At 54.8% G+C, this 13,120-nt stretch overlaps 1 protein-coding gene across 3 annotated transcripts in view; it reads right to left on the bottom strand.

The window, feature by feature from the left end:
- The window catches only part of ZDHHC18 (zinc finger DHHC-type palmitoyltransferase 18), a 26,915-nt gene extending 13,795 nt beyond the window's left edge, over positions 1-13,120 (bottom strand). For all 3 annotated transcript variants that reach the window (XM_057542663.1, XM_007170614.2, XM_057542667.1), the window contains exons 1-2: positions 12,700-13,120; positions 8,320-8,480 (exon numbers count right to left, since the gene is read on the bottom strand). In XM_057542663.1, coding sequence (XP_057398646.1) covers positions 8,320-8,480; positions 12,700-13,040 — 502 coding nt within the window. In that variant the 5' untranslated portion in view covers positions 13,041-13,120. The remainder of the gene's footprint in view (positions 1-8,319; positions 8,481-12,699) is intronic.

Below are 13,120 nucleotides of genomic sequence, written 5' to 3'. Positions count from 1 at the left end.
ACTGGCCTCTCCTAAAAAACAAGATAAAGGCAAACTTCTTGTCCTGATGTTAGGACCCTCCACAGTTGAGCCCAACCTCCATTCCCAGCTTTTCTCCCACCACTCTGCCCCAGCTTCCTGCCCCTGTTCCTGAGCCCAGCCTCCCTTCTCTCTGCGCATCAGGACTCACCGGGCATTGTCAGCAGCCTCCCTGACCACAGGAGCCTCGGGGCTGTCGGGCCTCACACACAACACAGAACACACTCTCTGCTCCGTGCTGAGCTGGGACAGGACTTCTGTGTGTGTACACTGTCTCTCCAACTGGACCCTACACTGCTTGAGGGCAAGGACAGTGGGACAAACAGGCAGTCCTGGGCCTATCAACTACGAGGCAGCAGGCAAAGAGGAGAGATACAGGCAGGCCTGGAGTTCGAATCCTGACTCTTGGGACTTCCCTGGTGGCGCAGTGGTTAAGAATCCGCCTGCCAATGCAGGGGACACGGGTTCGAGCCCTGGTCTGGGAAGATCCCACATGCCGCGGAGCAACTAAGCCCGTGCGCTGAAACTACTGAGCCTGTGCTCTAGAGACTGTGCTCCGCAACAAGAGAAGCCACCACAATGAGAAGCCCGCACACCTCAACGAATACTAGCCCATGGTCTCCGCAACTAGAGAAAGCCCTTGCACAGCAAGGAAGACCCAACGCAGCCAAAAATAAATAAATAAATAAATTTATTTAAAAAAAAAAATCCTGACTCTTCTACTTTTAAGCTGGTGCCCTTGGGGAAGCTGCTTAACCCCTGTGAACCTATTGCTGCATCTGTAAAAGGAGACTAATAATAGTGACTACCTTGAAGGGTGGTGAGGATCAGAAAGAGTACATGGGACTTCCCTGGTGGCACAGTGGTTGAGAATCTGCCTGCCAATGAAGGGGACACGGGTTCGAGCCCTGGTCTGGGAAGATCCCACATGCCGCGGAGCAACTGGGCCCGTGAGCCACAATTACTGAGCCTGCGCGTCTGGAGCCTGTGCTCCGCAACGGGAGAGGCCGCGACAGTGAGAGGCCCGCGCACCGCGATGAAGAGTGGCCCCCGCTTGCCACAACTAGAGAAAGCCCTCGCACAGAAATGAAGACCCAACACAGCCATAAGTAAATAAATTAAAAAAAAAAAAAAAGTAAAAAAGAAATCATCCCTCCCATTGCCGCCTCACTCCTTCGTATCCAGTACTTTGAAAAAAAAAAAAAGAATCCGCCTGCCAATGCAGGGGACACGGGTTCGAGCCCTGGTCCTGGAAGATCCCACATGCCGCGGAGCAACTAAGCCCATGCGCCACAACTACTGAGCCTGTGCTCTAGAGCCTGTGAGCCACAACTACTGAGCCCACATGCCACAACTACTGAAGCCTGCATGCCTACAGCCCGTGCTCCGCAACAACAGAAGCCACCGCAATGAGAAGCCCACGCACCGCAACGAAGAGTAGCCCCTGCTCATCGCAACTAGAGAAAGCACGCGCAGCAAGGAAGACCCAACGCAGCCAAAAATAAATAAATGAATTTTTTTAAAAAGTGGAACTTAATTGAACAAAAAAAAAAAGAAAAAAGAAAAGAAATAGTACACGTAAGGGAACTGACACTTGGTGAGTACTTACTAGTAGCTGTTTTCATGAGGGGCAGCAAGGCACAGGTTCTGGAGTCTGAAACACTGGGTTCGAATCCTGGTTTTGCTACCCACTTGCTAATTCAGGAAGTCTCTTCACCTCTCTGAGCCTCAGTTTCCTCATCCATAGATGGAGACAAGACCATCTCACTCTCACAGAGCTGTGGTGAGGGCTGAGTGAGAGGCTGCAAGGCACAGTGCTGGGTTCACAGGAGCCTTAGTCCTGACAAACGGCTCAGGCTGTGACACCCCAGTGTGCAGAACTCCCCAGCTCTTCCCAAAGCTGTTGATGCTACTCCAAACCCAACCCCTAATCCTGCCCCTCAGGCCCTAGGTCCCAGTGCCTGCCCCTGCCCAGTGTGGTCTCCCAGGCTTGGATACAAGCTTTGGAGCCAGACAGACACTTGGGTGTGAATCTTGGCCCAATCACTTACTAGCTGTGTGATGTGTGTCAAGTCGGTTAACTTCTCTGTGCCCTCATCTGCTAAGCAAATAAAATGGGACATAATCAAATCTACCTCCTAGTACTGTTAGGAGGATCAGGCAAGAATTCATCAAGTGGGTTTAGCAAAGTGCCCAGCACCTGGCAAGAGCTTAATAAATATTAGCCATTATTATTATTGTTGTTTCTACAAAACACTGTATTCCAACAACTGATTTGTAGAAGAGACTTGAGAACACAACCCATCTGTGAGTGAAGGACAGCCACAGACCCTCTTCGGGACTAAGAGAAAAGTTATTGGAACCCTCACTGGATTCCCAGAGGCCCTCCCAGGGCAGAGGGGTGCCCGTGCCTCTCCCCCAAGGCAGGAAGAGAACTCCTACCAGTATGTTCTGGCCCCTGGCAGCCAGGACTCCGCCTCTCTAGAACCCTGAGAAAGAGGAAGTGAGGCTCTACACACCCAGCTTCCTCGGGCTGCCAGGAGCTGGAGGTAAAGGAGAGGAAAAAGGGCCCAGTGCAAGGGTGCCACCCAGACGCTGAGTAAAGTCACCAACTGCAGGGCCCTAGATGAGATGGGTCAAAGGAGGCTTTGCAGGGATGCTGCTTCAGGGCTGAACCCCACACGGGGTAGGGGAAGACAAGCAGGTGTCCCACTGCTTTTTCTCAGGCCAAAAAGCATATTCTCAGGCTGACCAATAACTGCCCTGGTCTCGGCCTCAGAATCCTCCTCAACCCACTCCTCCCAGCAGCCATTACCAGTGGTAGCTTGTCAGTGGCCAGAGCAAGACCACTTGCCATTCCTGACCACAAGTCTCAAGCCTCTTCAGTTTCAGTAGAGAAAAACCATTTTCAAAGTGCACTGACATTCCCCGTCTCACTCGTACAAAAAACGCCCTGGGCTGGGCAACGACGGGACATGTGCCCGCGTTTTACAGACTTCATTCCAACAGTACAAGGTGGGCTTGAAATTAGAACCCTTGTCCTCCAAGGCATTCATTTGTCCATTCTTTCAGACACTAGCATCTATGATGTCAAGATATTGTACAAGGCCCGGGGTGGCAGGTGAGGGAAGGAGGGGGTAAGTACACAGAAATGAGTCAAATGTGGTTGCTTTGTTACTCAGTTCAGAAAACATTTGTTGAAGAAATGAATGAAGGAGTGGTAATAAGAGATGCTCTCCCGGCCCTCCAGAGCTCTTTCTGGTTCAGGCTCTTCCCCAAGAAGTAAAAAGCACCTCTGGGTGGGAAACTAAAGCCCCCAGGGATGTGGTAACGAGGGGGAGGCTCCTTCTTGCTGAATGGCTGGGAGAAGGAAATGAATCTCCCACGCCTTCGTCTTGACCAGGGGGCCTACTTTGGGTATCTTCACCCCAACTCCGGCCCCGAAGAGGAGCAGCCAGGCGCTGAACGGCCGGGGCTGTGACTGGAACCCAGGGCTGGTGGGGAGGCCCCTGAGGCTGGCCATGAGCTAGTGAGGAGGCGTTAGTGAGGGGAGGCCGGGCACCTCTGCCTGCCCTGCTGGGCCCCAACGCTGCCCTTCTCTTGTTCCCACCTGTGGAGGAATCAGCTGCAGGGCTGCAATTGCCCAGCTTCCAGGCTTGGGGTCAGCCTCAGTGGCCAGGCTGTGAATACTGGGTCACTGTGATCCCCACCAGACCATTTCTGTTCATTCTGGAGGTTTATGGAGCCCCTGCCACACACAGGCTTCCTGGCAGGCCTGGGGGTACAGGAAGAGCTCGGCCTGGGGGCAGAGTGAGCAGGAGAGGTGGATGATGACAGAGTCAGCACAGGAGGCACGGTGAGTCAAGGGTGGCGACTCTGGGGCCAGCGTGATCTCATTGAGAAACCTGGCCTGGCCACTTGTTAGCTTGTGATTTTGAGGAAGTTGCTCCGCCTCTCTGAGCCTCAGTTTCCTCACTGGGTAATAACAGTATCAACCCTGTAAGATGATGATGCCAATGAGAGAGGTAAAGGTGTAACCCACTGCTGGTCAATGAATGGTGTTACCGGTGTCTGTACTCAACCCACCATGAGAAGACAGAGTGGAATATGTCGGGAGCGGGCAAGAGGCAGCATTCAAGAAAGCAACGAGATGAAGCAGCGATGCAGCTGGGTGGGAGAGACTGAGACCTCGGGCTCATGGGGGCATGGGGGGGCACGGTAGCAGAGGGGGCCCCGTGGGTCAAGGCATCCGCATGCAGTGTGGCTGGGGCACCGGGGAGTGGAGTGAGATGAGGAGGGAAGGGTGGGCCGGGGCCTGCCTTCATCCTGCAGGCGAGTGCGCCTCCGAGGACGAGCTTTCAGGAAGATGGGAGATGGTTTGTTTCCTGGCCGTGACACTAAGCAGCACTGAATCACATGATGAGAAAGTCACTCCCTTTTCAATTCTCTTTCAAGCCTTGACTCCATCCAGGGGAAAGTCTCAGCTTTTAACACCGAATACCTGTGATCCTCACAGGCCTCAAGGTGACTGCTTTCCACAGGCGACTGTAACCACCAAGAATTCTGTAACACTGTTATGCTTTTGTTCTTATGATTATCTTCTATTTAGAGCAAGTGGCTTCTGCTAACAGGGGTGATATAAATTTTCCTTGTAAAAATCGTTTAAAAGCAAGCCATTTAAAGGAAAATACTAAAGAAAGGAGGGTACAAGGGGAGATGCAGAAAGGGCAAAAATCACCGAGGTTGCACTCCAATGGCCGATCTTCAGGAAATGCCGCTGAGGGCAGTAGGGTATCACCCAAATTCTGAGCCAGGGAGGGCCAGGTCAAAGCTGGACCTTGGAGAGACAACTACAACCGAAGGGAGAGGACAGGGCCTGGTCAGCAAAGTCCTGAGCCAATCCAGATGGAAAATGAGGTGTGTCTGCCCAGGGCAGCGGGCTTCAGAAGGACCAGAGGGGAGACACTCTGGAGGCAGATAGGATGCGGTTTGTGACCTGCTGTGTGGTGACGGAGGGAGAGGCGGCCTCTGTGTCTGTCGTGTGAGCTGTAACCGTGGCTAGGTGAGTGTCTGTCACTCAGATTCAGGTGTTCCTATGACCTCCCATCAGACCAGGAGCTTCTTGGGGGCAATGTTGCCGCCTCCTCCTACCTCTTTGCCAACTGCCCAGAGCCTGCAGGGTAGTCTAGCTGCACGGCTCACCAGCTGACAAGTCAGGAGCTCAGACCAGGGTGGCCAACCAGCCCTTCTGCCTGCAACTCTGGGGTTTCCCAAGATATGTGGCTTTCAGTGCTAAAACAGGGACAGTTCTGCGCAAACTGTGAAGAGCTGGCCACCCCACCTGGGACGGTCCTCGCAGGGTGGGAGCCCTAGAACCAGATCCCATGGGGCTGGAGTGGCTGGCCTACGGCGCCAAAATGAGAGGGTCACACTGTCTGCATGGGTCCAGGCCCCGGTCACCAGCACACGTTTATATGAACAGCACCACGCACCTCAGAGCCGGCCCCCAACCTTCTCGAAAAGGCTCAGTGACTTTAGTCCTTTTTAAGAAAATATGTTTCACCCTGATTAGAAGCCTTCAGTTCAAGTTTAGATTCAAAGACCCCAAAGATGCCATTTTCCAGGCTTGGGAACTGTTCTCAAAGGGATGTTTCTGACCCTGACACTCAGGGGCCCTCAAGACTGACTCTACCCATCCTCCAAATCCTCTGAAGCACTCCTGTGTCCAGCCAACATGGCCTGCTCAGCTCCCACGCCTGCCCCCCTCCTTCCCACTCTGTCCTCCCCTCTTCCTGTTCCATTTGCATGGGGGCCTCCTTTCACACACCTTCCTGTGCTTGAACTCCACCCAAACTTTATGGTTTGGCTCAGGGCACCTCTCCAGGAAGCCTGCACATAACCTCCAGGCAGAAGATACCCTGGTTTCTTCGATCCTCTTCCAAAGCCTCATCTAACCTGTGGCGGCCACTCAGGCCTTCCACCCTGGACTGGGCTAAGCTGGAAACCACCAGAGGGAGGGTTCACATCAGATTCATATCCCCTCCCCCCCAACCTCCCTGCCTCCTCTCCCTGCAGTCAGGAGTCGGCATACAGAATTAACACATAAACGACCAAACCTATAACGCCTGGTTAGGAGAAATTCCAACTGTCTCTCCACCAGTCACCAGCGGACAGCAAGGAGCGCCTCTGCAGAGGCTGGTCCGTCCAGCCAACGTCGCTGAGCCCTCCACGTGGCGGACAAGGTGAACAAGACACTTACCACCCAGGAAAGGCCGCTGGGTTTGCCTGACAATTCTGTAATGACCACCATGCAGCCCAGGGCCATGGTGGAAGGACAAGGTGCTCTGGGAAGGTGTCATGAAGGTGCAGCCCATCTGGGGTCACAGAGGCTTCCCAGTCAATTGAATTGAGACCTCAGAATAAAGAGCGCGTGGCCGCGGAAGACTGGGACGTCTCCCTGCCGCCATCTCAGAAGAGAAAGCATACAGCTTGGGGGTCAAGGCTCTGTATCCGCACCCCCGCTCCCGGCCGTGGGATCCCCTGCCTCAGTTTCTGCATCAGCACAGCAGGGCTGTTGCGAGGATCTGTGGGGATAATGGCTGGGGAGCACTCAGCACAGCCAAGCTCTCCCCAAACACAGGGGATTACTGTTGTCAGTATGACCCAAACAGCTCACAGGAGGCCAGAGGATTCCAGGCAGCCAGACCTCTGAGCCTGGGCTGAGCTGGACAATAATCCTGCTTCATGATTAGCCCCGACCTGGGAGAGAAGAAACAGGGCTGCCCCGAGCCTCCCCTGCTGCCAGCGGCCGGCCGCTGGGTCAGACCGCAGGAAACTGAAGCAGCAGAGACCAGGAGGCTGGGTGGCGAGTGGCCCAGGGGTGCGAGGGGGAAGGAAGCTGGATGCAGGCAGAGGAAGATGACAACCGAGGGCGTGGCTGAAGACAGGCCAGGGCAGAGGAAAGAGACAAAGAACAGACAAGCGTGGGAGAACATCCTCTCCCCTCCCGGCCGCCCTCCTGAGCTACTCCAGACCATCAGTGGAATGACTTCCAGGACGGATGCAGCAGGGCTCTGCCACTCACAGGCTGCCAGGGCTCTTCAGAGGCAGCTGGGTATTTATTTAAGTCTGTCTGAAAGCCACCCTGTTAGGGGAAGGAGCCAACCACGGACCGGAAACCCCTGAGGTGTGCAAATCCCCACGTCACTTCTCGGCAGGAAGGAGCTGGGGTGGAGCAAGCTGAGATTAAGGCCATGGCCGTGGTGCCCAGCCACCCAGGACACCCACTCAGCACTCACAGAGGCACCAAGGGCCACCTGGGTGCTGGGAACACAGGTCCCTCCTGGCCATGCTGCTCTTCCTGCCGCTTCTCAAACACACCAGTCTGGTCGCCACTCCCGGCTTTTGCTTTTACTATGTCCAGAACGCACATTACTGGCTCATCTCAAGCGCCACCTCCTCCAAAGGGCTTCCCCTGACCGACTCATCTGGACCAGCCCACTCCCCGCACCACTGTGCTCTCCCCCAGACACCCACACAGCTCAACTCCTCATCTCTGCAGGTCTTTGTGTCTTTGCTCAGATGTCACCTCCTTCACAAGGCCTTCCCCAGCCCCCTATTTTTTCCCCCTATTTAAAATTGTACACCCTCCCCCAGCTTCCCTCTTCTCTGTGTCACAGACTAGATATTTAATTGTTAACTGTCTTTCCCCTCCCACTGGAATGTCAGCTCCAAGAAGACAGGGATTATCGTCAGATTTGTTCACTGCTGTATCTAAAAGTGTATGAAAAGTGCCTGGCACATAGTAGGGGCTCAATAAATGTTTGATGAGTCAATGAATAAGTGTGTATGAATGTTTAAGAGCAGGGACTCTGGCCAGAGTGCCCGGGGTCTCACCCGCGCTCTTCCACTGACTGTGTGACCTTCGACCATTTACTTAACCTCTTTGAGACTCATTTTAATTAATCAGTAAAAGGAGAATAACCACAGTACCTGTCTCACAGGATTACTGGGGGATTAAATATGATCATGCATATAAAGAGGTGAACACAGTGCCTGGACTCCAATGAGCACTCAGTACCGTGTGGCTGTCAACACCAGCCCTCACGTGGTAGCATTTCTTGCTTATTTGCTCATGTGCTTATCCTCTGCTTCCTCCACTCTAGCATCGGCTCCAGCTTGCCCTGCTCACCACGGTACCCCCAGTGCCTAGCACAGTGTGGGAAGAGAAAATCAGGCCTCCTCTCAAATCAAGAAATGCGGAGCTGGGAGACACAGCCACGGCTGGAGTAGGAGCCTCACCGATCTGTTTCTCCAGGGCCGCAGCCTCACAGACGGTGGCCCGGGGCAGGATTCCGGGGTCGGTGAAACTTGTCTGTAGCAGGCAGCTCATGACGAAGAAAAACAGGATGGCAGCAATGATGGGGATGGCGAGGGTCAGCTGGCGGGCCAAAAAGGGACAGCTAGAAAAAGAGAGGGAGAGAGAGATGAGCAGACACTCCAAGGGCTGCCTGGGGCTCAGGGCTACAGCACCAGGTAGGCGCTGTCATCCCATCAAACACCACCACGGTCCTGAATAGAGGCAGATGTATGGTCCCTGGATGAGTGCAGCCCCGCACCCGTCCGTGCCTAGAGCAGACATCACTAATTGATCCTTGTACTTTCTCCCTGAGCCCCTGGCAGATGTGATCAACAGATCCCAGCACTCAACCCCTGCACTTGGCTGCAGCCTCAGAATCCTTCTAAACACAGAGCTTCAGGCAGCCACTACCAATGAACTGGATTGTCACTTGAGATGAATCATCCAAGACAGTGTTCATTCATTTATTCGGTCACTCCACAAATATTTACTGAGGTCTTCTCTGTGTTAAAGGCAATGACTTCAACAAGCAGCAGGGATAACGGCGGTGAATAAGACAAGAGTCCCCCCGCTCCCACAGTGAGGCTTATGGCCCAGTGAGGAAAACAGACATGTAAACAGAGAATTGCCACACAGGGCTTGGCATGTTATAATGGGGAAGGGGAAAGTAGTAGAACAGTTAGGAAAGACTGGATGAAGGAGAGACTTCCTAAGCTAGAACCTGAATGAGTAGGGTCAGCCAGGTAAAGGGTGTAGGGGGAAGAGCGTGGTCCAGCTACTGCCACTGTCACCCAAGGGCTGGCATCCGGAGTCAGTTCTATCGGGCCCCCTGACCCTAGTGGGCTCCAACAGCCTGTGCACGGGTCTGACGTTGAGGACCGCCCATACTATTAACCACCATCCTATGTGGCCTTCCCTCCCAGAGCCAGAGTGGCACCTGACGGGGTGAGGAACTGCTATTTGGGGATGACTGACCGCTGGGAGGCCTGAATCAGCCAACGTCCCAGGAGCTGGCACAGTTGGAGGAGCAAACCTGTGGGCATCTACACGCTGTTTCTGGAGCCTCCATTGTTGGAGGCTCTGGCCTCCAGAGAGGCCCTTCCCTTGAGGAGCAGAGACTGCCGAAACCAAGGGCTCCAAGTGGGCCACGTTCTGCTCCAAACATCTCAGTGGTCCCCAGTTCTGAGCCTCAAACAGTGCTGCGCCCTCTGAGTCACCCACATGACAATTCAACCAGTTCATGTACAACCAGACTTCTTGGGAGATGGAGAAGACTTGCAGAGCCCTCAGAAACACCAAGTCCTGGCCCCTGGTTTTACAGATGGGGACTCCAAAGCCCACAGCCAGATCCAAGGTCACCCAGCCAAGCAATGGCAGGATTGGGGTCTCCAGGCCCCCAGCAAATGCTCTGTCCATTTCATTCAACAAATAAACGTATCTGCTATATTGTATTGCAATGTATTTACTGTATTGAGTGCCTACTACATACCAGGCCCTGTTCTAGGCACTGTGAATACAACAGTGAGAATAAATACTTGTTCTCATGGAGAGAGACAGGCAAGAAGCTAACAAGAAGCATAAGTGTAGTATGTCAGATAGCGGCAAGTGTTTTGGAGAATAAGGGCAGATGGGACAGGAGGGAGGGGGCCAGTTTCCTATATTATAGGGATGGTCAGGGAAGGACAGGAGAAAGTGAGGGAGTGGGCCAGGAAGCTATCTAAAGGAAGAATATTCCAAACCATGCAAAGGCCCTGAGGTCGGAGTGTGCAAGGAGGCCAATGTGCCTGGGAGGGAATGCACAGGGGACAGTGGGAGGAGATGGGGACAGAGAGGAAGCCACCACGAGGGCTCTGGCTCTTATCCAGACAGGCAGGGAATATTCAGGGAATATTCAGATCTGACTTGGAATTAAAGGGGGCACTCTGGCTGCTGTGTGGGGATGGGAAGCAGGGCAGAAGCTGGGAGGCCTGTGCAATAATGCACCAAATCAAACAGTAGAGAAAATCATTCACAGCAAGAAAGGCCCTAGAGCCACGTTTACCTTTCCCCAGAACCTTGGGAGAGTGCGAGCACCTCTCGCCCTCCAGGCCCTCACCAACAGCGTTCCCATACACCAGGTCCCTACTGAGGTTCCACCCCAGTCCAGGCCCAGGCGAGCTCTCAGCCCAAACCCAAACCCTCCTGCCAACACCACCGGCCCAAGCGAGGAAGAGCGCAGCAACAAAGACGGGATGATTCACAAGCTCTCCTGGAACCCATAAGTCCTCGCTTCCTCCCTCTCTGGGGACAAATCTGTCACCAATGAAGATATCCCCTCAGCCCAGAGGAAGTCCTGCTTCTGAATTGACCAAATCCCACACTGCAGGGTCACAGGGGCCAGCCCTGACAAGCACCACTTCCTCCTGCCTCAGCTGCATCCCTGGCTGGGAGGACCTGGTGGAGCCTGAGGGATGCTGGAAAAGTCACTTCCAAAACACCCACATGGGCCGGCCCAGCGGGGTGTATCTGAAACTCAGCCCAAGGGCCATGCTGGAGGCTGGGGGCTCCCCAGAGTTTCTGCTTGTTAATTATTCGGGAACTTTTTATCCACCCTGAGTCAGAAAGGAAAGGGTGAAAGGGAGAAGCTAATTGGTAGGAAGTCCTCACCTTGCTTCAAGGGGAAACCCAAGGTTGCAGATACATGATCTGGCAGCTGGAAAGGGTAACTGGGGGCCAGTGTCTTGCTGGAAGCCTTATCATGGCCCTTGGGAAGGGTTTTTTGGTGATGACAAGTAACAGCAGCAGCCAGCTTTAAATGCTTATTACCAGCTAAAAGCTTATGTGCATGAATTCCTGCCACCCTCGTGACAACCTGAGGAGGGGGTACTATTATACACCCCATCTTATAGATGAGGAAACTGGGGTTCTGAGTAGTGGAGTGGCTGCCCGGAAGTCACACACTTGGTGCATGGTGGAGCTGAGATTTGAACCAGCTCTGTTGGCTGCAGAGATGGAGTTCTTAACCACCTGTAAAATTGAGTAAGACCACAAAGGATGGGTAGAACCAGGAGGGAAAGGTGGGGCTCATGCAGCATGGGTAGGTGTGCATTTGTGTGTATGTGTGAGTGTGTGTGAAAGGAATCAGGAAGCAGGTGGCTCAAGCTAGAGATCAATGGTAGAGTGGAAAACTTCTGATACAAATATGTGACCCTGGTAATGTGACAGGCATCCCTTCCTCCATCCATGAAATGAAGAATACTGTGTGGGCCAATCCTGAGTCACTGGGGATATGAAGAGGTCAAAAAGCCATGGGGGCAAATATGACCTGTCACAGGAAAATCCTCTTTTGAAAAATAACAAGGCACTGCAACTGTTCCTACCATGGAACAGGCCAGAAGGTACTCTGGAGTGTTGGGAAGGGAAAGCAAGCCAGGAGGTCAGGAGGTGGGGGGCAGGGGCCTGGGAGATGTCTGGGGGGACCAGAGGAGGAGGAGGGAAGGACAGGAAGCTCTGGAGAAACTAAGGAAGGTGCTGGAGAGAAAAGGGGAGGTCTGAGAGGCCCAAAGATATTTGAGGGCCTAGGGTGAGAACGACTGAAGGGAAAGCAAGGGGGGAGGGTCTGAGAGTAGAGAGATGACTAGGGGACCCTAGAGGGACCCTGGAGGGAACAGGGAAGATGGCTGGGAAATCTGAGGTGGTATATAGCCAAAGGACAAGGAAGAAATTCAGAAGTTGTTTGGAAAGGATATAAAGAAAAGATGCCTCAAGGGGTCAGAAAGAAGCTGGGAACAAGAGATGGTCCAGTGGATAGGTGAGGAGAGGGGATCTATCCAAGGAGCTGCGGAGGCCTGGGGCAGATTTTGAGAGGGCAGAGAGGATAGGGGTCTTGGAGAGACATGGGAGGGCAGTGATCCTGGCAGAGGTTGGCAAAGGCAGGGTGCCAGGGAAGGATGGGGGTGCTAGGGAGGGGCCAGAGGGGATGGGGTGGCTGGCAAGGATGGAGGGGACCAGCTTAGATGGTGATCCAAATTGTCACGGAAGGATGGCGAGTCTGGGAGGGGACCAGAAAGGACAGGTGGGAGATAAGCAAGGAGACTGGAGAGGCCTGAGGGCAGATTCTGAGAGGCACCAGGAGGCCAAGGAGAAGCTGGGAAGGGAGGGTGCCTGGCAGGTGCTGGGAAGGGTGGAGGGCCCAGGAGGTGGGAGAGGCCGGGGTGCCCAGCAGGGGACCAGAGGGGCTGGAGTGTCCATCAAGGGCTGGGGAAGGTGGGGTGAGCGGCAGGCGGCAAAGGGGATCGGAAGGGATGGGGCGCCTCAGGGGGCGGGGACGCCGCCGAACTCACTCGAAGACGAAGAAGAGGACGGTGGTGGTGAGGATGAGCAGCAGCGTGAGGGCGAAGACGCCGCCGTGGCCGGATAGCATAAGGCGGCCGCCGCAGTAGAAGCGGTTGCGGCCCGGGAACACCTCCCACTTGCGCCGCGGGCGGCGGCCGATGCTCCCGCTGCCGCTGCCGCTCCCGCTGCCGCTGCCGCTGCCGCTGCTGCTCCAGCGCGGCGCGGCGGCGGGCGGCGGGGGCCCGGGGCCCGGGCCAGGGGGCGCGGCGGGGCCGGGGCGGCGCGCCCCGGGGGAGGCGGGCGGCGGGGCGGCCCCGGGGCTGATCTGCTGGTATTCGCAGTCCTTCATGCGGTCGGCCGCGGACCTCGGCTCTGCACCCCGCGGGCCGGCCGGGCCGCACCAGGACCGGGGCGGAGCGGAGGAGCTGC

Source organism: Balaenoptera acutorostrata, chromosome 1, assembly GCF_949987535.1.
Source record: "Balaenoptera acutorostrata chromosome 1, mBalAcu1.1, whole genome shotgun sequence".
NCBI classification, from domain to species: domain Eukaryota; kingdom Metazoa; phylum Chordata; class Mammalia; order Artiodactyla; family Balaenopteridae; genus Balaenoptera; species Balaenoptera acutorostrata.
The sequence above is the reverse complement of the archived record's forward strand: the minus strand, read 5'-3'. Positions and strand labels throughout refer to the sequence as shown.